Source organism: Osmerus mordax, chromosome 14 (assembly GCF_038355195.1).
Source record: "Osmerus mordax isolate fOsmMor3 chromosome 14, fOsmMor3.pri, whole genome shotgun sequence".
Classification (NCBI taxonomy): domain Eukaryota; kingdom Metazoa; phylum Chordata; class Actinopteri; order Osmeriformes; family Osmeridae; genus Osmerus; species Osmerus mordax.
The window spans coordinates 7,137,093-7,158,330 of NC_090063.1; the positions used below are offsets into that span (position 1 = coordinate 7,137,093).

The following is a 21,238-nucleotide window of genomic DNA, read 5'->3' on the forward strand; positions in this document are numbered from 1 at the left end:
CCTGTGTATGTATAAAGACAGACTCATAGAGATTATGGGTACATGTAACACGTGAGTGTGATTGTATGTACTCTGTAACTGCGTGTGTGTATTTGTACCTGTGTCAAGTAGCAGCCACAACACTGGCTTAATCACTTCCCTTGCCAGGGCCCTTTTTACAGGCTGGAAAGGCAGACAATAAAGGTTGAGCTGAACGGAAAGGCCATCCTGGGAAGCACACAGGAGTCACTCTCTCCCAGCCAATTAAAACTCTTGTTGATGCTTTTATGCCCTCGCCAAATTTCTTTGAAGTTTCTGTCATTTCCACTCTAAATATACTTGCAATATGATACTTTCTTAGACACGGCACAGAATGGAATGATCCCATGTTTAGGCATGTGTCGACCTACAGTTAAAACAATACAGTTAAGTCGGTTAATTAAAATTCACGATTGACTGAGACGTATTCTACTTTCTCGGAATTTTGAAAATCAGATCACATTTGATCACCGATTTATGCAGAAATTCAATTCTTCCTGACAGGGACAAGTATATAGACAAACAGATTTTAGCAAGAAACAAATGTGATAAGTACGTGGTATTTGAATTCTAAAGCTTAAGAATGTAGATCTAAGATGATCCGACAGTTAAACATATTGGCTATTGCTTTTAATTAATGAATCGATTGGAATTTAAATATTGAGGTGTGATCCTGAGATGTAATATACTGTAGAAGGCTGCATTAGACTATACTTAGCCCCATATCATTAGTGTGCATAGAATCAACCTTAGAAAGAACTTGTCAGTTGGTGGCAGGGGTGGGATCCGGAGGAAAGCTAGATATGTCGGTGGGGGAGGGTGGGCAGCGAGACTGTGATGCCTGCTTTGGTAATGAGAAGCCCATACCCCCACTCCTTCTCTGGCCACAACACATTTACAGCCAACTGCCAGACACAATTAAAGGAGAGCGGTGTATAAAAACACTTATGAATGTCTGTATAAATCCCGGGCCCCTATCAAATTAGCCCCACCAGAGGCCTGTGTGTTAAACCTGTCTCCGTAATAAGGGAACAGGGGCATTTCGGCTGCAGCAGCACCAGTCCGATCCCTGTTTTCACTCGGCAAAGCGACAAGCTCAAAGCAGGTTGATGTGGCTACCATGGCAAATGATTTTAATTAGACTAAAGAGAGTTTTGACATTGCGGGACTTTTATGTGTGGTACTACCAGAGAGAGAGAGGGAGAGGGACGGAGAGGTAGAGGGAGAGACTCTGCTCCTTGCTTTCAGGCAGCTCTCTTCTTTTCATTCTGTGTCTGGGTTTTTGTTACTTTTACCATTTGCTCACTCCACCTCTCTCTCTTTTGCTCTCCCCCTGCCCCTCACATTCTCTCTCTGCTCCCTCCCTCTCACTTCGTTGCCCTCAGTCTAAGGGGAGTGTGTGTGTGAGTGAAGTTCCATCTGTTATCTGTATTCTCGAATAGATGGCTTCCAAGGATACTCACTCTCATTGTCGATCCCACTGTCCACACTGACAAAATGACCCCCCTCCCAAACACACACACACACACACACACAGCTGTTGTCAGATGAAGACGTTAGTGAGAGAAGTGCAGAGGAACCCCACACACATATGTTGAGCTGAACAGTCTTGCTGACAGATATTTCCCCAATTGTTTACATTCTTTGCGGTGGCTTTGAGATGCAATAAAATGGACATGTGCTGTGCTTTAAACATTCATGACTTGACATGTAATCTCAAAGATAGTCTAAACAGTAGGCTGTATTAAAAAGGTAACTGGATGCAGAAATTGAGCTCTTGGTTACAGCTTGTAACTTTCCGCTGGTGTGAAACCATCTTTACAAGTGGGTGAACAGGAAGATGGTGATGGTCTGAAGTGTGCTTGTCTCTTCCAGCTATCTCCCATGGTTTGAGGTGTTCTACAAGCTCCTGAACATTCTCGCTGACTACTCAGTCAAAGCCCAGGTATGTGCCTCTCCTGTATAGGACACATACATTTACAACCCTTAGAGACCAGACCACATAAATGCAAAAGTTGTAGGTCATGTGACCAGCTCGACAGGTAATCAACTTGCAGTCTTTTCGTGTTTTAAGAATCACATGATTGAATCCCTGTGTATATAATCCTGGAGAATTTCTATTTCTCTCAGATCAGAATTTATAGGACTTGTGTTTATGCCATGAATTTTATACACTAGCTAAAAGGAAAGTTGTTTTTCTGAAGGAGAAAGATGTTTCACGGTTTCCTCTTTATATCCTGGGTGATAGTCATCTCATCTAATATTAAAGTATTTCCGCATTTTTTTGACATATTTTTCTAAAGTGATTGGTATTTGACAGGTGTTTGCTGGGTATTTACTTGTGCCAGTTGAAGAGTCTGTCTTGATTGGCGGTGACACACTGACAGTATAGGGATTACATTAGTGGGCCCTATTTTTAATTGATGTTGTTGTGACACCTGAACTTCCATTTGAAATCAAGCTTTCAAGTTGCATGTGAAATGTTTGTGTGCATGTTTGTGTGTGTTTCAGGAGAGCCAATGGCGAGAGCTTTTAGAGTCGTTACACACACTCACCGTCCCTGATCCTGGAGTGCCTGTTCATCTCAGTGTGGTAAGCACTGTACACATTGACACTCAGTGAAGGAACCACATTCAGTGGTTGATATCTTGATCATCACCACATCCTTAAGCGAAAGGCATTTGATATGTTCAGGCCACCTCAGGTGCTTTCACATCTTTCTCTACAGGTTGGGTTGAGCGTGTGTTAGAAGTGTTTGGAGTAGGTGTAGTGTTGTAAGCACAGTTTTACATATCAAATGACTAACGTTGTTTGTGTCTTTATTTTGTCAACAATTCATCTGCCCACAACTGTAAATTATTTTAGTTATTTGAGGTGCATTCATCATTTCCATTGTTTCTCATGCCTTGCACCTTTTGTCTTATCTTTGGTTTACCTTTACAGCTTACAAAACCTGACCTCTTAAGTTTTACTCTGACACCACAACTTCTTTATACCCATTTCCAGCATTCCTACTTCACTGTGCCTGACACAAGGGAACTCCCAAGCATACCTGAAAACGTAAGTGTCCTTTTTTTCCCTCAACCTCCTTTTATATCCCCTGTTTGCAAAGACATCTACATACATTTACATGCATTCACTTTTTCTTGGGTGAAAATGCTGTATGGTGCACAGACCTCAAGAGATTTCAACAGTGAGCCACCACTGAGCTGTTGAACCTTCCTCAAAACAGCCTTTTCATTGATGGCCCCCTAGTCCAAGACATATTACACAAAATACCCATTTGAATTCAAGAATTTACAAGTTTACACTAAAAGATAAGAATAAGAAAACTTTGCTTGCCCCAGGACATCAAATCCTACTGTAAGATTGGTTATAGGAGAAAGGTTTGTCTTTAATACTTTTGTCTTTTATTGTCCTGTAGGACACAAAAGCACACACACACAAAGGTCACTCACAGCAAAAGGCTACACGTAATTACAGTATATATTATATGCAACATATTCCTAACTGCATCAGCCAAACCCTACAAGTAATAGGTAATAATATCTGAACATGTAATAGGTAATAATATCTCAATAGGTTCAATCACCTAAGCCCCTTTGATCAATTTGATAAATCTATAATGATGTTCGAGTGCCACATGTATGCAGTCATGGTTCTCTCTCTGCTTCATAACTAACCTTGTATCTGTTGTTTTTTTTCCTTGTTTTTCCTTGCAGAGAAACCTAACAGAGTATTTTGTAGCCGTAGATGTCAATAACATGCTTCATCTGTATGCTAGTATGCTTTATGAACGTCGAATCCTCATCTGCTGTAGCAAACTAAGCACTGTAAGTACTGTAGTCTCTCGCTCCCTCATACCGCCCCACACTTTCATTTATACATGTCTATCTCTCCTCTTCTCTATTCATCAATCTGTCCTTGTCTGTATAATCATTATTGATTCATGGTTGTTAGTGCCTAGACCTGACTGATTGCCAGCTGTAGTGCCTGTCCAAATGGAGCAGTAATGTACAGTGTACACAGTAACAGTCAGACACAAATCCTTTAGTGTGGGGTTACGGTACTATCTTGTTTGTACTTTATTCTACTTAGTACTGTGTATAGAATGTGTTCATTGTGAAAATGTTATCCATGTGTCAGTTGGAATATGTTGCTATGTACAGTACTGTACTGTTTGTCAATTCTAGAATGAAGCCTACCTCTCTTTTGGTGCAAGAACCTTGTCTTAAAACCCACATCTCTAATGCTAGTAGATTTGTTTGACTATTCACTAGCTTTCACAGAATCTTTCCTAAACATTGCAACAAAAGCTAACTTTGCCAGCATTATGACATATGAGTCTATCCCAACTACTCCTATTCCTGATGGAAAATTCCCCCTCAGGAGGACACATGAACATGGTCTACAATGTTGTTCTTCTCCCCCCTTCAATGATCAAAGTCTCATTTGGGCTCCATCCATATGATTTTGATTGACTACAGGGATGAGGAAAACAATGTTATTCTGGATATTCTTGCTGGTAGTGGTGGAGGCGGTGGTTATGCTGCCTGTTTCACTATTGACACATCAATAGTGAAAATCTATTAGTGGTGGCGTCTCGCCCAATGCAACATTTCCTGACACACGAAAGGATTGTGTGGATTATCACATGATATATGAGCTGCTACGGATTGGAACTGACAAAGAAATCTGAAGTTACTGTTGTAATTTCCGTTGAAGGTGTTGAATTTTGAGAGGATGTTTAGCGGTGCTTTGATTCGAGAGAAAGACTTTTACACAAGGCGGATAGGCAAAGGGTTACTTAAGTTGTGGTTTTTGGTGTAACAGGCAAGTGCTGTTGTATTAAGTAATACAAGGCTTTTGTTGTTAGGCCAACAATAGAAGTCTGCCTGTCAAGAGTTGTGTTTTTTCGATATGAAAATGTTGATTCCATATTCACCTTTCTACTATTAGTGATATATTTATTGTTTGTGTGTGCTTTTACTTATTTAGCTTATATTGAAGGTTGCAAGAACAGATGGAATCAGTTTGTATTTAATGAATACTCATTATAGCACTTGGAAATGTGAAACTTGGCACCTGTAATCAGATTGTTACTTAGATGTTCTGACAATGTGATATTTTCCCTTTGCAAGATAATCTGTTATCACAATTCATTTAACTTAGTTATAAGAATGTTCTTTTCACACATCAAATATTTTTGTATATAATGGAGATGTAAAATACTATTTTATTTGCCCCTACAGTTAACAGCTTGTGTTCATGGGTCGGCGGCCATGTTATATCCCATGTACTGGCAACATGTTTACATTCCTGTTCTGCCTCAGCATCTCATAGACTACTGCTGGTGAGTACCATACCTACCATGATGTAGAACACTTGTTCTTTGAACAGGACCTGTTACCAAGGCCATCTGCCTGATGATATTTCTGAGTTTTCTAAGCACCCATAGACACACACAGCCTTTCCTCATAAGTATGAGTTCTCCTACATCTCCTGCCTGCCTGTTTCTTTTCTTTTTACATTACAGTTTCCATATTAATAATGGAAATATAGACAAGGTTAAGAATTAGCGTTCTCTTTCAAAAAAGAATTGACCTCTAGGGAAATAACTCTGATCATCCAAAGGTATTACTGTGATAGGATGGGAGACAACTATGATACTGGCCACAGGAAATAAAATAAATACAATCCACAACCATGTGATGTGAGCCCAGTTAAGTTCAGTGGAGGTTAAATGTCAGTCTGTTCCCACACAGTGTAATGGTTCTTCAAACACTTATAGTACAGTAGTGTAGGGAAGGTGTAAGAGACGACTTTTCAGAAGTGTTCAGGCACCTCTTAAAGTTCAAACCTAATTTTACATCCAGAAAAAGAGACTTAAACAATGAAGCTGATGTATGTTGATACAAATGTTGGTGTTTTATATATTACACTAATCCTTTGTTTGTATGTGTGTTTTACAGTGCACCTATGCCCTACCTCATAGGAGTACATTCCAGCCTCATGGAGGTATGCTTCTGATTCTCCAGATATACCTGTAGTGCTTTACCATATAGTGATGTAACTGGCATGTTATTTTTATTTTGAGGTTTTATTCATATTTTTTATGGAAACAGCAAGTACTCCAGTAACTGCCTCTAAGCACAGTGTTTTAGGCCCATACTAAATCAAGATGTGTTTGAAGGCACTGAATGGATGCATATAAATGACTTGCAGGCACACACACGCACACACATGGTGTTTGCAAGTGTGTGCGCTCGCACGTGTGTTTGGGTGCCGGTCTGCTCATGTGTTCTGATGTGTTTGTGAGCCTAAATATTCTTTTTGTTGATCTACTCCCTGCAGAAGGTGAGGGGGATGGCCCTCGATGACGTTGTGGTCCTTAATGTGGACACCAACACTCTGGAGACGCCCTTTGATGACCTTCAAGGCCTGCCCAATGATGTGGTGGGTCAGATACGTATAGAAACCCACACATGCAAGGATCCAACAATACAAGCAGGCACAAAAAGATAGCAGATGACAAAAAGACATAGAGGGAAGGAGAGAGAGCGAGGGAAATAAAAGAGAAATTAAACGCAATGGTAAAGCGAGGGAAGGAGAGATAGATACAGGAGCCGCAGGTGGTGAGAGAAAGGGGAAGGGTTGGAGGTGGGTTGGCAGAGGGGCTGTTGGCTCAACGCTGAATTGACAGACTAGCAAGACTTGACTGACTGGATATAAATAACAGCAGGATACAACAAATCTAGAGTACATGCTACATTGGCCGTATACATAAGATGAATCATTGGGTAAGTCTAGGAAACCATTTACATTTTTTGTTGTCTTTCTTTACATCATAAAGCTGTTAGATGACCTTCGAATGTGCTTGCCCTCTAAACTGGAGAAGCTGATGCCGTTGTCGTTTTACTCAGGTGTCGTCCTTGAAGAACCGTCTGAAAAAGGTTTCGACGACAACAGGAGATGGTGTTGCACGAGCCTTCCTCAAAACCCAGGCCGCCCTGTTTGGCAGCTACAGGAATGCTCTGCAGATTGAACCAGTGAGTGTTATCTAAGAGGGGATGACTGAGTAAGGTCTTGGGGAGAGGGTGGGATGGAGCGAGACAGGTTTGTGAGTACTGGAATCAGCAAGGTAGGGATAGAGAAAGGAAGAAAAATAGTAGTAGGAGAAAGGATGACAAAGAGAACATTTACTTTTAAGGGAGGGAGGGAGGGAGGGAGGGAGGGAGGGAGGGAGGGAGGGAGGGAGGGAGGGAGGGAGGGAGGGAGGGAGGGAGGGAGGGAGGGAGGGAGGGAGGGAGGGAGGGAGGGAGGGAGGGAGGGAGGGAGGGAGGGAGGGAGGGAGGGAGGGAGGGAGGGAGGGAGGGAGGGAGGGAGGGGATAATATGAGTTAGAGGTAGAGTAAGATCCCCAGCCAGTCTGGATACAGAGAAAAGGGAAAGAATAATTGACCAAGAGGGTAAAGCAGTTCAAAACAATGCAGTAATGGGGAACGCTGAATAAGAGAAAGAAATCTTTTCTGGCTGTGACGAGGAATAGGCCGTAGAAGAAGGGAGGATTAGAGCGATGGTCCTTTCTGACTGTGATATCTCCCTGGTAATGCTCCATGATGACATTGTTTTAGGGATTTTAAGGGAAGCAAGCAAGCTCAGCTAGGGATTTTCACAAACACTAAGCACAGTGAAAGCAAATCTGCCTGAAGATTAATTATTCAAATATTCTGCCATATGTCTTTGCACAAGTCTGATCTTTGTGTCCCCCTGCCCAATGCATCTATTTTAAAATCTTCACTCCCATTCATTTACATATTTTAGACAGGAGCCATATGAATAACACAAATAAAGGTGTCAATCATGGACCAATTCTGGCCAGGATATAGATGGTATTGTATATGTGTGTCTTAGTATTTGTGTGTATGTGTGTGCTATACGCCTATGTGTGTATGGATATGGATAATAGCATTAGTGATGTAGATCTCTGTGACCCCCCCCTTCCCAACACACATGCACACATCTACACAGGTTACTGGTTGCCACCAGGGGGGACCCACAGGGAAGGGGTTACATGCTGGAACAATGGCACAGCTGGTCTCCCCGGCACTGCATGTGGGAAGCCGTCACTGTCTATATCTACAAGCTGTCACTTCCTCTAAGCCGGCTCAGGCCCAATGTAGACTTTGGACACTATACTTTATGCCTTCGATTTTTCAACCCTTGTCCCTAGATGTTGGGAGCCTGAACACAAACATACACTTCCTCTGAAGTAAACGCCCTATCTGGCAACTGTATGGTATGTTACCCAAATATTTTACACCGAACCCAACTGGAGTGAACCGGATCTGTCTGTCCTGACTGTGTGTAGCAAGTGTGTAGAACCATGGAATCTGGAAAGACCCATTTCAGACAACACACAATACATATGTTGTACTGTAGACTGTTACTGTAGACTGTCTTCTTTTTCTGTTATAGTGACCGACAAGTGTTGTTCTCTGTTTTGCATATGGGAGGTAGCTCTACAGCCTGTGGGGGGGAACGTGGAGAGCAAATCCACCCTTACTCGCTCTATTTTCTCTTTTGCCATTGTTTTCTCACTTCCCTTCCTTTATATCTTCCTTCCTGCTTTCTTTTTTTGCTTACGATCTCTCTTGTGCAAGCTGTCTTCTCTCTGTCTACTCTCTCTCTCTCTCTCTCTCTCTCTCGTCTTGGTTCCAGTGCTTGTGGTCATTAAGTCAGAACTGAAAAGCCAATTACTTTGATCCAGGGGGATGGTGAAGTGCAGTGCTATGGATAGTGGGGATATGAAGGGATAAGTGTGTGTATCTCTCTCTCTCTTAGGCTATGCTTGACTACACACTACAGTGCCCCACGTAGACACAGGCAGGGACAAACACCCACAAATGAAGAGCAGCCACACCAACAGGCAAACAGAAACACACATTCTGTAGTCACCCTGACATATCGGTGGCAATGTGTCCTATTGAGTTTGTGTTTGTGTGTGTGTGTGTGTGAGAGAGAATACGTGTCTGTGTGCATGAATCAAAACTATACTTATATTTTTACAACATCTACCTTGTTTATACATTTTTGGGGATATAGTCAATTTATGTTTCACATACATAATTAATTTGCAGTTAAAACATTTGGCTTTGTTACTGTTGAAACTCTCTAAATACACCAAACTCAAAATGATGTTGTAAACTACAATATTTTTTGTGTCTGACACAATATTTATATTCCTTGTGCTGCTGCGTGTCTTACCTGCTACTGCCATCTAGAGGTTGGAAGAGGCTTCAAGAGATTATAGTTTGTGTGTGTGTGTGTGTGTGTGTGTGTGTGTGTGTGTGTGTGTGTGTGTGTGTGTGTGTGTGTGTGTGTGTGTGTGTGTGTGTGTGTGTGTGTGTGTGTGTGTGTGTGTGTGTGTGTGTGTGTGTGTGTGTGTGTGTGTGTGTGTGTGTGTGTGAGTATCGGCTGTGCTTGTATCTTTGTGTGGCTCTGACCTTGGTGTACTGTCAGACAACGCTTGTCAGTGGTCATGGGTCTCGCGTAGGAGAGTAGAGGTGTAGTCGTGTTATATCAAATATGTATAAACATGTAAACCTAAATATGTATTTACTTGGTTATACCTTCAGGCACCCAGCATTTTTACCAAAGGAGCAAATATTGTACGCAGAACTCAGGGTGTCACTTCCATTGCATCTAGCCCGTGTGTTTTCCTATCGACAGGGAGAGCCAATAACGTTCAGCGAGGAGACCTTTGTGACCCATCGCTCCAGTGCCATGAAACAGTTTCTCCAGAATGCCATCCAGCTTCAGCTCTTTAAACAGGTAGGCACACAACACACATGAAACATTGTAACCAACTTCACTGTAACCAACCATGGTCTTTTTAGGTGCCATCATTCAGTGAGTGATTCTGGCCCTCTAAAGTTTATAGATGGCCGTTTGGACCTGCTGAATGCAGGAGAGGGCTTCAGTGATGACTTTGAAGAGGAGATCAACATGGGCGAATATGCAGGTCATAAACACACACGCAATTTTACTCTCTCTCTCTCTGCCCCTTTATTGATCTTGACGTGCTACAACTAGGCTGTCCACTGTGTCATTACAATGACCTTTGAACCGTTTGACATCACCTCTGTATACACTCTACAGGAAGTGACAAGACCTACCACCAGTGGCTGTTCACTGTAAAGGTGAGGACTGTGAGGCTCAGCCCTGCTAAAATACCTCTTTGTTAATCCCTAAGTAGGGACATTTGTTTCACAAGGCTAGCATATACAATATGCAGATGTAGAAAATCCTCTGGAGATTATGTACAAATACAACTTGAATTTACAGAACTGCAAAAAGACATCTGTGACTTTCATTTGTGTTCCCCCTGGTTTCAAACAACAGAAAGGAGGTGGCGCAATCTTCAACACCGTGAGGACCAAGGCCAACCCGGCCATGAAAACTGTCTACAAGTTTGTAAGTACATTTTGACTGGCATTCACTGTTTGAATGGAGTTATTTTGTATTATTTGTAGTTATTCAGTATTATTGGCAAAGCTTCAAATATTGTAAAGCATTTTCTCACGAGTATTGACAGGGATTGCCAATATTGGCTTACCACTGTGTCGATCTACAAAACATAAATTCCCTGAAATGTAACTTCTGCTTGGTAATACTGTACTATAACTCGAAACATCATATGTTGCTCATGGTTGTATTCCTGTCTTCTCCATAGGCTAAAGACCACGCCAAGATGGGTATAAAGGAAGTCAAGAGCAGGCTCAAACAAAAGGTAAACATCATCTTTGGTCTTTTTAAAATGAAGCTTTAAAGACACCATTCCCATTAAATTGTTCTAAATGGGACACATGGATGTAGGGGGATTTATGGTTGAGTATTTGCATTCATTTTGCATTAAATACTAAAAACGCTCCTTTATCCCTGTCACCTTGTCACTATTCCACAATGGTTCTAATGTATCAACCTCAACAATCACCCTGGACTTCTGTAATAATGCCTCTTCCACTCCTTCTCCTGGACCCTTCATAAACCATATTCACCTTGTTATGGTCCTTTACATCCCTGACTTACTTTTGTCTTTCCTCTCTTTTCTTTCTCTTGTTCGTTTTGTGACATGCGTTGTATCCCCCCACCCGCCCCACTGAACTCCACTACCTACCTTCCATGAACATGTTTTATAACCCTTCTCCCTCAACCTCCCCGGACCGCTCTTCCACTCCCTGCAGCCCCGACGCTCCTTCTCCCTTCCTCTCCCCTTTCACTGCCAGAGCTCCCTCGTCCTCCTGCAGCCTCGCCAACCTCCTCGGTGTGCTCTTCCTCTCTTCCAGGAGCTGACGGAGAACGGCTACTCGTCAGCAGCAGCCACAGGCCCCGGGGAGGACGGCACGGCCGGGTCGCCCCCCTCCACCACGGACAGGAAGGAGGCGTCCCGCACATGGGAGGATCGGCGGCCCATCACGGTGCACTTTGGACAGGTGTGGATGAGAAAGGGTCTCGTATCATTCCGTTTCTGTGTCACTCGGCTACAAGGTCAGTGACCTTGACTTCTCAAATAACTTTTTTATTGGTTGAATTTCATTATTTTTTGTCCCTAATATAATTAAATTTATAAATGTATTGATACTTTTTCGGCTATATCATGAACCACTCATAAAAGGTTAAAGGTTATAAAGCACTACTACTAGAACTAGAAGTCATCCACAGACAGTAGGTCCCTGCTGTCTGTCGAATCACCAAGAGCTCCAGGGGCTGCTGACATGTCCTCCTACCAAGGTGACACTGCCATGACATTCCTGTGACGGTGTTAATTATATCGCAACGGCCACCTCTGGGTACTCGTGACGACATTGCCACTCCTTCTTCTATTGAAAGAAGGAAAAAAGCAATGCATCAATAGCAAGAGAAAAGATAGGAAGAGAGAGAGCACAGCTTCTATAAGGGTACTGCCCCCCCCCCCACCCCTCCAGCTCTATCCATCCTTTTCACTGTCTCATTAGCGTGTTTGAATAATTGGGACACACACTCTCTTACACATGCACCCCCGTCAGAGCTTTCAAAATGTTCTTGAAAGGTGCATAATGATTGGTTAGGGGACACGGTGCCAATTAGTCGATGTGAGGAAGGTTGAGAAAGACCTGGCAATCAAATAGTAATAAGGGAAGGAACTGTAGTGGCATATGTGCTGTGGTGTGTATATTCCTGTCCTGTTACTTGAACAGTGGGTGTTTCTGTTAAGTGCACTACCTACGTTAGGGATGCAGTGTTTTCAAAGCTAAATATCTTTACCCCAAAAAAAAATCACACATACCGGTAACAGTTAGCGTGCATATTCATTGTGTGGTGTTTGTGTGTGCAAGAGGGAGTATGCAGTATGTGTCTGTGTGTCTAAATGTTCGTCATTACTGTCATCATCATGTCACCCTACTATGATGCACGTATGGGTGTATGTGGTGCAGCCCAGGCCCCTCCGAGAGCCTCCCCCCAGGCCCCCCCGGCCCCCCAGGCCCCCTCGGCCCCCTTCTCCCAAACTCCAGCGAGGCACCCGGCCCGTGAGTACACCTTCCTCCCTCCCAACCCCCTCTGCCTAAGAACTCTTCACTCTTAACCAACCTGTGTCAACCTCTAAACCCCTGACCCCAGCCCCAAGCCTGGTTCCATTAAAAACGTTATTATATTTTTCTTGTGCCTTTTGCATCTAGCCCTTACAACTTTAACTGAATTGCATGAGTGAGGCCTATGTGACTTAAGGGCCATTGTGCCTTCAAATATGAGAATATTCCTTTCTGTTTGTCCATGTTTAGTTTGTTTATTGTGTTTATTTTCTCTTAATAGGGCAAAAGGGAGTTTTTTTAATGGAACCAAGCCCCCATGGTTGTGGTGTGTGCTGTGCTGTGCGCTCACCCTCAGACTGCCATTGACTGTCACTGCGAGGCTGATGGAGTGTGTGGGTCGCAGGTGTAGCATGTTGCTGTGCTTCCGAGGAACACGTTGCCACCTAATCACCACCGTGACCTACAGGGCTCACCTGGACAGGAGATTTACCTCTGTCATTCTACATTGTGTGTGCGTGTGTGTGTGTCTGCGTGTTTGTGTGTGTGTGTGAATTTAATTGCCTTTGGACGTGAACTGACCAGCACTGTAGAATATTGACACTGTATCCGATTACTCCATAAAAGCTACTAAACTCCTGGCCTGGCTGCTCTCACCCCTCTGGAGCTACTCACTGGGGACTCGCTGCTTCTATATCAGTCATCACAGCATGGAACTGTCCTTTCTGCTCATATATGAATATACAATACATAACCTGTGGTTGGAGAGGTTTTCTTTCCAAGATGTTGCAAAGAGAAAGAGAGTTGCAATAGTATCATTTCCATACAATCTGTATTCCTGTTTTTAAAGATTGTTTATCAAGCTTTTTCGAGATCATCCTTAAGAGTAACAGCTTAAGTACTGTCTATGATATACATGCAGAAGACTGTGGATATTACACAAATTAAAGTATTGCCTAGTTATTAGCATGATACCTCCAATTTGAAGAGTAGTACAAAAAAGTTGAATTCAACAACCCATTCACCCCTGCTCTGGATTAATTAGGCAGCCTTTCTCCCCCCCTCCCCCATTCCACCCCCACACCATTGTATTCTGGGTCTTAATGAAGCGCTGTGCTACAGGACCAGCTGATGACCAGACCTCCAGACATTCTGTGTCATAGAGACACACACACAGCTCCCCTCTAATTAGCCCCTTTGCTCCTGCCCCTCCCGCTGAGTTGAACTGCGTGGTGGTTTGGGTCAGAGTGACAGCAGTGGGGAGAGAGTGTGGCCTCTGACCCCTCCACACACCCCTCTGACCTCTGTTGACCCTCCTGGTCTGAGGTGGCAGTTCTAGGGATAAGGCTCATGATGTTCAGCATCCTCCTCATCAATGCTTTCGACTTTATTATGTGATTTGTAGGCCTGTGGGGTTTAGTATATATGAAGAACATATGTGTCTATGGAATCATGTGACTAGGAGGCCCTGGAATATGAGATCAACAACAATGGTTTTCTCAGGTCTTTTAATGCGTTTAAAGAGAGATGAGAGACCTAACACCTAAACGATGTCTGTAAGCAGGATGTTGCTAGTTTCTGTACATAATGCAGTCAGTTCTGGCTACATTTTGAATCCTTGCAATCACCTGAATACCCAATAAATGCATTTTTTCTATTAAACAGTAATGTGATTTAATGCATTGATTAGGGGCCACTGTTCTATATATCACAATAACCAGCACTTATTCAGCTTAATTGCTTTAATATCTATTCAAATCATAAACCTATACATTTTTGTGGCTTCCAAATTTGGTTCATAAGGCAGTTAAGGGTGATCAGGTTCTTCATCTGTCACAAGATAGTTTTTCACATCTGTTACAATAGAATTTTATTAAAAGAAAATAACTCCTTGCATTCCATGTGTATAATGTATATGCTCAAGGATGTTTTCCTTCATCCCTTTTTCAGCATATGCCAAGTAAGAGGAGCTTGTAATGTCTACACTTTGCTACCTTACAGATTCGTCCTCCAAAGCCTTTGGTAGTGAAGAGACCTCGCAGCAACGTGGGTGTGGAGAGCAGCCCTGATCAGTAAGAACTCCTCCATACATACATACACCATACACCTGACAGCATATTCCAATCCACATTCACTCTGAACATTTTCTAATGTTTATGAAGGAAGGCATGTAACACTGCAGGGATGTCCAGCTAAGGATTCATGAATAAAGCAAGGGAGGATTAGGAAAATGTTTGGGATACACCACTGGAAGTGGATGTTTGCCTGAGTAAATTCTATAGTGAAGGGGAGATACAAATTAATATGTTACCTGTGTTAACTTGTGACCATTTGGGTCTGTATCTTTTTTTGCCTTATGCCTACTAACTTTCATCCAAGTAATGTTTTCTCTTTCAACCCCATGAAAATTGTGAAATTGTGGATCAGAGTCCATTTCCTTCTATGTATCTATTATTCACACGTACAGTTCTAAGAGTATTGCCTGTGGAATGAAAGTAATATAGCTTCAACTTTCTATGAATTTGTCTCTTTACCTCTTTTTCCTGTTTCTCTTTTCACTCTCGTGTGGCATCCACTGTCTTCCTTTCCTCTCTCCATCTTTCCTCCCCTATTACACTCTTCCATCTCTTCTCTTCTTACATCTCCATCTATTTGTCTATTCCTCCTTCATCCCCTTCTTTCTCTTTACCCCTGTCCTCTCCCCTCTCTCTTCCTCCATCTTTGTTATACCCCCAGTCCTGTTCGTCCCACGCGTCACTACACAGTCTTTCTGTCAGAAGACTCCTCTGGGGATGAGCTACAGACAGATGACGACTCCATTGTCGGCTTTCCTGAGAACTTTTTCTTCTCTGCCCCCTTCGAATGGTCACCACAGTATGCTCAAGCCTTACCTGACCAATGCGGATCCTCTGTCTCCCTTTCCTTGATTACCGTAGCCCTCTTAATGCATGATTGGTGTCCCTGTCACTTTTTCTTTTGGCTCTCTGCTGGATTGATTTCAGAGTGTCTAGTCTTTGTAGTTCTGACCTATGACCAAATTTTTTGATAGTATACACATATTTACAGTGCATGCTTACAGTTTATACTGCAGAAGCAGATCGTCATTTTGCTCAAAAGGTATACGTACAGTAGTTTAAGCCACGCAACATGAATGGGATTCAACCCCTAGTGAAGATATCCATGCAAAAAAGCACTGTAGGAAGTCTTCTGCACTGGAGAACCTCTGATATTGTTATTGTTAGCGTCTGTGTTTATACGCGTGCACTAAAAACTAACCCAATGATCTTCCCACCAGGCCGCAGCCTTACCGGTCGTTGAAGGAGGCACAATTAACAGAAGGGGGAGAATCAGGTATTGGAGCTGAGTCCCAGACTGCGCCGCCCAGTCCTTTAACTGAGAAGTTCACAGATATCAACCTGCTTGGAGACATCTTCAGCTGCCAGGATGAGCCTGAGAGCCAGTCCCTGGCCAAGAGCCTGGAGGACCTGAGGACATTTAAAGAAGCTGAGAAGCTGGAAGCAAAGTTCAACTACCAGGTAGGCTGAGTGAGTGGGTAGGAGGGTGCATGGTTGTTGAGTAGAGTAGATTAGAGTAGAGTAGAGCTGAATACTGTACATGACTGTCACATTGTGCGGTAAATAGTTTACACAGTCAGTTTGCAACAGACAATTCAAATGTTTAGATGACCCTCAGTGGCTGAGCAGTATCTATCATTATTCTCTGATTAGATGATGTGGCTTACAACAAGTTGTAGTGTGAAACCGGTAGTTTATACAGTTTTAGGGTCAAGTATTGTTTAATAGTAAGTTCACACTTCTGTATATTAATATTTACACCTTTTATTCATCCTCTGTAGCGCATGGACCTTAAAGGCAATGAACGGACCCGCACACTCCCTGGACTGAAACACAGCAACCCTTACAACAAGCTGTGGAGCTTGGGGCAGGATGACATGGCCGTACCTGGGAGGGCCTCTTCTCATTGGGACAGACCTCTCTCGGTGCCCCCCTTGGATCTCCAGGAGCACGCCAGCCACGAGAGCCTTGGCCTCGTGTACCCTGAGCAGATGGACCCCTCTACCACTCCCAACCAGGGGTCCATCACCATCCCCCGGCCCCAAGGGAGGAAGACACCCGAGCCAGGTAAGGTCCTGGCACCTCCTGTTCCCCAGCCTCGTTCTAAACCATCGGGGGATGGGGAGGGGGGGACCACCGTGGGGGCTCAGGAGTTCCGCCAAGCCCTGGGGATGTCTTCAGGGGGTGATCTCCTGAAGCCAACCAAGGTCAATGACGAGGATCTGGACCTCCTTAGTCTGCTGGACCCTCTCAACAGCACAGCTTGGACACCCTCTGCTGCTGCTGAAAGGGGAGGAGACCCCAGTGCTCTTCCCAATCCCTCGTCAAATCTTGTCCAGTCACCGCAGCCCTTTCCCCATCCATCTTTCCCTCCCCAATCGCAAATGTCCCTCAACCCCTTTGCCCAGTCGCTCCACTACCCCCCAACTCACAGACACTACACCTCCTCGATGGGCAGGAACCCCTTCTGTAGCGCCTACGGACCTCCAGGGGGTGCCTACTTTCAGAGGTCCCCCCACCCCAACCCACTGTCAACACTTCAAGGGCTTTACAGGCAGCCCTCCCCTGCAGGGACCTCCACCCTCCCCCCTAGACTTCAGCCTGCTTTCCCCCAGTCCGCCAGCCCTCTGCCCCCCTCATCCGTCAGCAGCAACACCCTCTCCAGCCTCTTGGACTTACCCTCAGCCCCCACCCCAGCCCCTAGGGTACTGCCAAACCCCTCCAATGCTGAGGTGGACTCCCGCGAGACTCCGGATCCCTTTGGGGACCTGCTGATTCTTGCAAAGCCAGTCACACCATCCAAAAAGAAGCCAGAGGACCTACGGAGGAGGTGGGAGACTTTTGATTAACCCCTCCCACTGCCCTGACTTTCCACCCAGGGGGGCAGTGCTTTCCTCCCCCACTCCAGCTCCTGCTGCTGAGCAAGGAGGATCAAGAGTCTGTGAGACTGAAGTCAGGTGACTGATCGAGAAGCTGGTCTCTGAGGTGTCCCTGTCCCAATCACTTGGACATGTCCTTCTCTCTGTATGATCAGTGTCTGAGTTCAGGCCGCTCTCTGTCTGTCTCTATCCATTTATCTCTTCTTCACTTTCTCTCTTTCGAGCTTGCACCATCTCTATCGTCCTCCCGCTTAAAAATTGGACCCCATACGATCTCCTTCAGTACATGCCTATGCTAACAATACTAGCACACATGCTAGCGCAGCTCCTGCCCCGTTGTGTCAGTTGTATGTGTCGTTAATGCCTTCATGTAGCTGTTCGCTTAGCACTCTAGTTGAAATATTGGTGGCCTAAAAAATGCCCTCTTCCTTTCACTGGAGGACAAGTGGTCAAATGTCCTGCCACAGGAATCTAAAGCAGTGTCTTTTACTGTGATGCTAACGCTAAGTAGAGTATCTAGCTAGCTATCAGGCAATTTGAATGGATAGCATAGTTGTCCTTTGAATCATCATGCTGAGCAGTACCTCTTCGGAGTTGAAAAAACACACCTAATTAAAATGTTTATTCCCCTCATTCTCAATGATGAACTTTATCTTTGAACTGGGTGTGGACCTAGGTTGGAACCATTTTACAGGATTCTAACTGCAAAGGTTTGCGGAAACATTTTATTTAGGCTTGTAAAAGGATATGTGAAAATGTGTTTGTCCAACAGAGGGGACTTAAGAACCCATGATTGTATATTCCCATGTGGTAGAACCACCCAATTTAACAGCAATCATGTTAAGTTATGTTTAAACTTAACCCATGTATTCCCTCCTTGTCTTTGTCAGTTTTTTTGCCTTATTTAAGTGTTTTATTTCTGTGTCAGAGGACAGCAACTTTCTACTGAGTTACTGACTGCTTGCTCAATGGGCTGTTACTGTGAGTGTTCAAACAAATTATATATACAGTACTGAGAATTGGGTGCTACTATTGCCGCACAGTCATGGCTAGTGGGCTTCTCTCTGAACCAGACATGACGCAACAATACTGAACATTTCTGTGATGTAAGTGAAACTTTTCCCCCCAAGGCTGCTATTAATCCCACCTCACATGGGATAAGGGACTAAGGTTTAGCTGAACTCCAACATGCTAACATGCTAATGCTAAATGTTGAAAAGGTAATGAAAGATGACACTGTATTCGAGGAAAAAATTCAAAAAGGATGTTTTCAGAGAACAAAATTGTGACCTTTTTTGGGTGTTAAGATACGTCTTAACCAGCGATACCTAGTTATGTGCATGCCACTAGACCTTCTGAAAACATGGCTGTCAAAGTCATTTGGGTGTTCTTAAATGTCAGATACCTAAGATAAATGCAGTAGGGAAGACTTTTAAACGTGTCTCGAGCAACAGTAACATAATGAGATCAAGAAAGAGCATATTTTCATGCTCACTATTATCACCATGAAGAAGCATTACTAGCTGAAGAACTTACACTAAAAGTACTTCCCAGCACACAAAACATCATTGTGTGCACTAAGGACGCTTTATAAGTATTATAATCTAAATGTTTTGGCCCTAATCCCAAAGTTGTATGATTGTATATCCATTTTAAAGATACAAATGTGTCAAAATACAACTAAACAGCATAAAATTGTTATTATAAAAGTACACAATCATATTTATCCCAATGATACCTACTGTTAGTAATTCATTTGTCTTTTATTTTTAAAAATTGTGGTATTTACCTTGCTACACCTAACTGCTGCAATGCCTGGGTATTAATGCAGATATACCATTAATATCTACACATCATTAGGCTAGGTTCACATTTTTTGTAGGGCCAAGTTCACCATTGAAGACCCATTTTGATTAATTGAGAGAAAAGCGTTTTTTAGAAACTCATTCACACTTACAGTAGCAAGGTATGTAGTTAATCACTGAACAGTTAGACTGCAGTTGTTGCCTTAATGTCAAGAAACTTCAAGATAGTTTGATCCATATCAGCTGTATTGGAAGTATTTGTGTGTCATTGAACTATTTAACAATTTATCCGATACCTTTTTTTTCAACTCTGACCATTTCAAAATCTGATCATTTTTGAACTATTGAGCACTTAATTGTTTATTTGTTTTTGTTACATTATACAGTGTGTTTCTTTTCGTTAGTGTATCACAATAAAAGAGCACTACAATTACAAATCCCTAACAGTCTTTGACTGATTGTGTTTCTTTTATTAATCACCATCAAGTATTGCAATATGGGCTGGTAAAGCAATGATCATCTCAAGTTAAATAGACATTCAAATCCCCTCAGACAAATAACCCTGATTGTGTATAGTTCAACTACAAAAGGAGTCCATTTTAGTAATTCATTGTTTTTTTCCTGTTTTCCAGCAAAATGTTTTTATTGAAAGAATATTCTGAACTTTAGATTGTACACTTTTTGCATATGTTGAATTATTTTGCTTTGTGAATTAAACACTGTTGGAGTGGTAATAGTTATGTAAAATTTCCAGCATTACATTGGGTGGAATGGCTGCAGTGTACAGTAAGCTAAATCCAGACATTGTAGTGATTATAGTAGTGCTACAATACAATCATGTACAACATTTAGGGACAAAACTAAAACATGTTGAGTTTTTCCTCAGTAGTTTAAACAAAATAATAAGAGTGTTGTTATTATGTTATACAGTTGTATTATGATTTGATTTCAATTGATTATTACTCAAAGTAATATGTCATATGTTTCTGTTTGGTAACATTTACAGTAATTAGTGATGAAATTCTGTCCCTCCAGTGTCAGACCAAACTGATAGCATGACCAGTATGGACACTAAATGTATACTTTGAAAATGTGGTCATTGTATACATTTAGTGAATAGTTTGAAGTGTTTTCGATTTCTCAATTCCAATACTTTTCAAAATACAAAAGAAATAAGAACAGATAAACAATGTAAGATGTTTGAACTAATATCTATAGCACCAGTGTGTGGATCTTCGTTCTCCCTGTTTAGTACGCTAATTCATTTAGATCCTGTTTGCTCATATACAAGATTGTCTCATTCTCTCTTTGTAAACAAATGTGTGCTTGCCACATACAAAGTCATGCCAAATATAGGTCAAACTCCCTTTCTGTGTTTCAGAGATGTTTATATTTAACCTTAAAATAAAATACATTTCAGCATCCAAAAAAACACAAACTATACAGTCTCTGCACATTAAAATAATCCTATCTGTACAAACTTAACTCGCTTAGGAAAATGGTGCATTGTCAAATGTCTCGACAGATCAACCACACGGGAATTATTTTGTGTCAAATAACACAGTGTTTGCAGCTGTTAAAATTATATCCTGTATCACATTTAGCTGAAGATTGATCTTAGGGCTGAATGATGCTCCTTACCCTGTGTGATAGTGCAGTTTAGGTGTAGTGGCATAGGGATGTCAGGTGGCTGAGCGCTTAGGGAATCGGGCTAGTAATCAGAAGGTTGCCAGTTCGATCACCGGCCGTGCCAAATGACTTTGTGTCCTTGGGCAAGGCACTTCACCCTACTTGCCTCGGGGGAATGTCCCTGTACTTACTCTGGATAAGAGCGTCTGCTAAATGACTAAATGTAATATGGGTTGTGTGTCCATCCTTTCTTTCCAGTACGCA

General features: G+C 42.7%; 1 protein-coding gene across 5 annotated transcripts in view; it reads left to right on the plus strand.

Annotated features, from left to right (window-relative positions):
• The window catches only part of dennd1a (DENN/MADD domain containing 1A), a 40,232-nt gene extending 20,217 nt beyond the window's left edge, over window positions 1-20,015 (plus strand). Inside the window, exons 6-24 of one of the 5 annotated variants that reach the window (XM_067250129.1) lie at window positions 1,894-1,963; window positions 2,530-2,610; window positions 3,025-3,078; window positions 3,741-3,851; window positions 5,271-5,371; window positions 5,991-6,036; window positions 6,373-6,474; window positions 6,942-7,067; window positions 9,750-9,851; window positions 9,954-10,041; window positions 10,179-10,219; window positions 10,422-10,493; window positions 10,753-10,809; window positions 11,366-11,512; window positions 12,494-12,586; window positions 14,588-14,658; window positions 15,323-15,460; window positions 15,882-16,122; window positions 16,443-20,015. In XM_067250129.1, the coding sequence (XP_067106230.1) occupies window positions 1,894-1,963; window positions 2,530-2,610; window positions 3,025-3,078; window positions 3,741-3,851; window positions 5,271-5,371; window positions 5,991-6,036; window positions 6,373-6,474; window positions 6,942-7,067; window positions 9,750-9,851; window positions 9,954-10,041; window positions 10,179-10,219; window positions 10,422-10,493; window positions 10,753-10,809; window positions 11,366-11,512; window positions 12,494-12,586; window positions 14,588-14,658; window positions 15,323-15,460; window positions 15,882-16,122; window positions 16,443-17,510 (2,809 nt within the window). In that variant the 3' untranslated portion in view covers window positions 17,511-20,015. Of the gene's footprint in view, window positions 1-1,893; window positions 1,964-2,529; window positions 2,611-3,024; window positions 3,079-3,740; window positions 3,852-5,270; window positions 5,372-5,990; window positions 6,037-6,372; window positions 6,475-6,941; window positions 7,068-9,749; window positions 9,852-9,953; window positions 10,042-10,178; window positions 10,220-10,421; window positions 10,494-10,752; window positions 10,810-11,365; window positions 11,513-12,493; window positions 12,587-12,869; window positions 14,522-14,587; window positions 14,659-15,322; window positions 15,461-15,881; window positions 16,123-16,442 lie in introns of those variants that run through there. The other 4 variants (XM_067250125.1, XM_067250126.1, XM_067250127.1 and 1 more) reach the window with 4 other exon arrangements.
• Window positions 20,016-21,238: the final 1,223 nt, after the last annotated feature.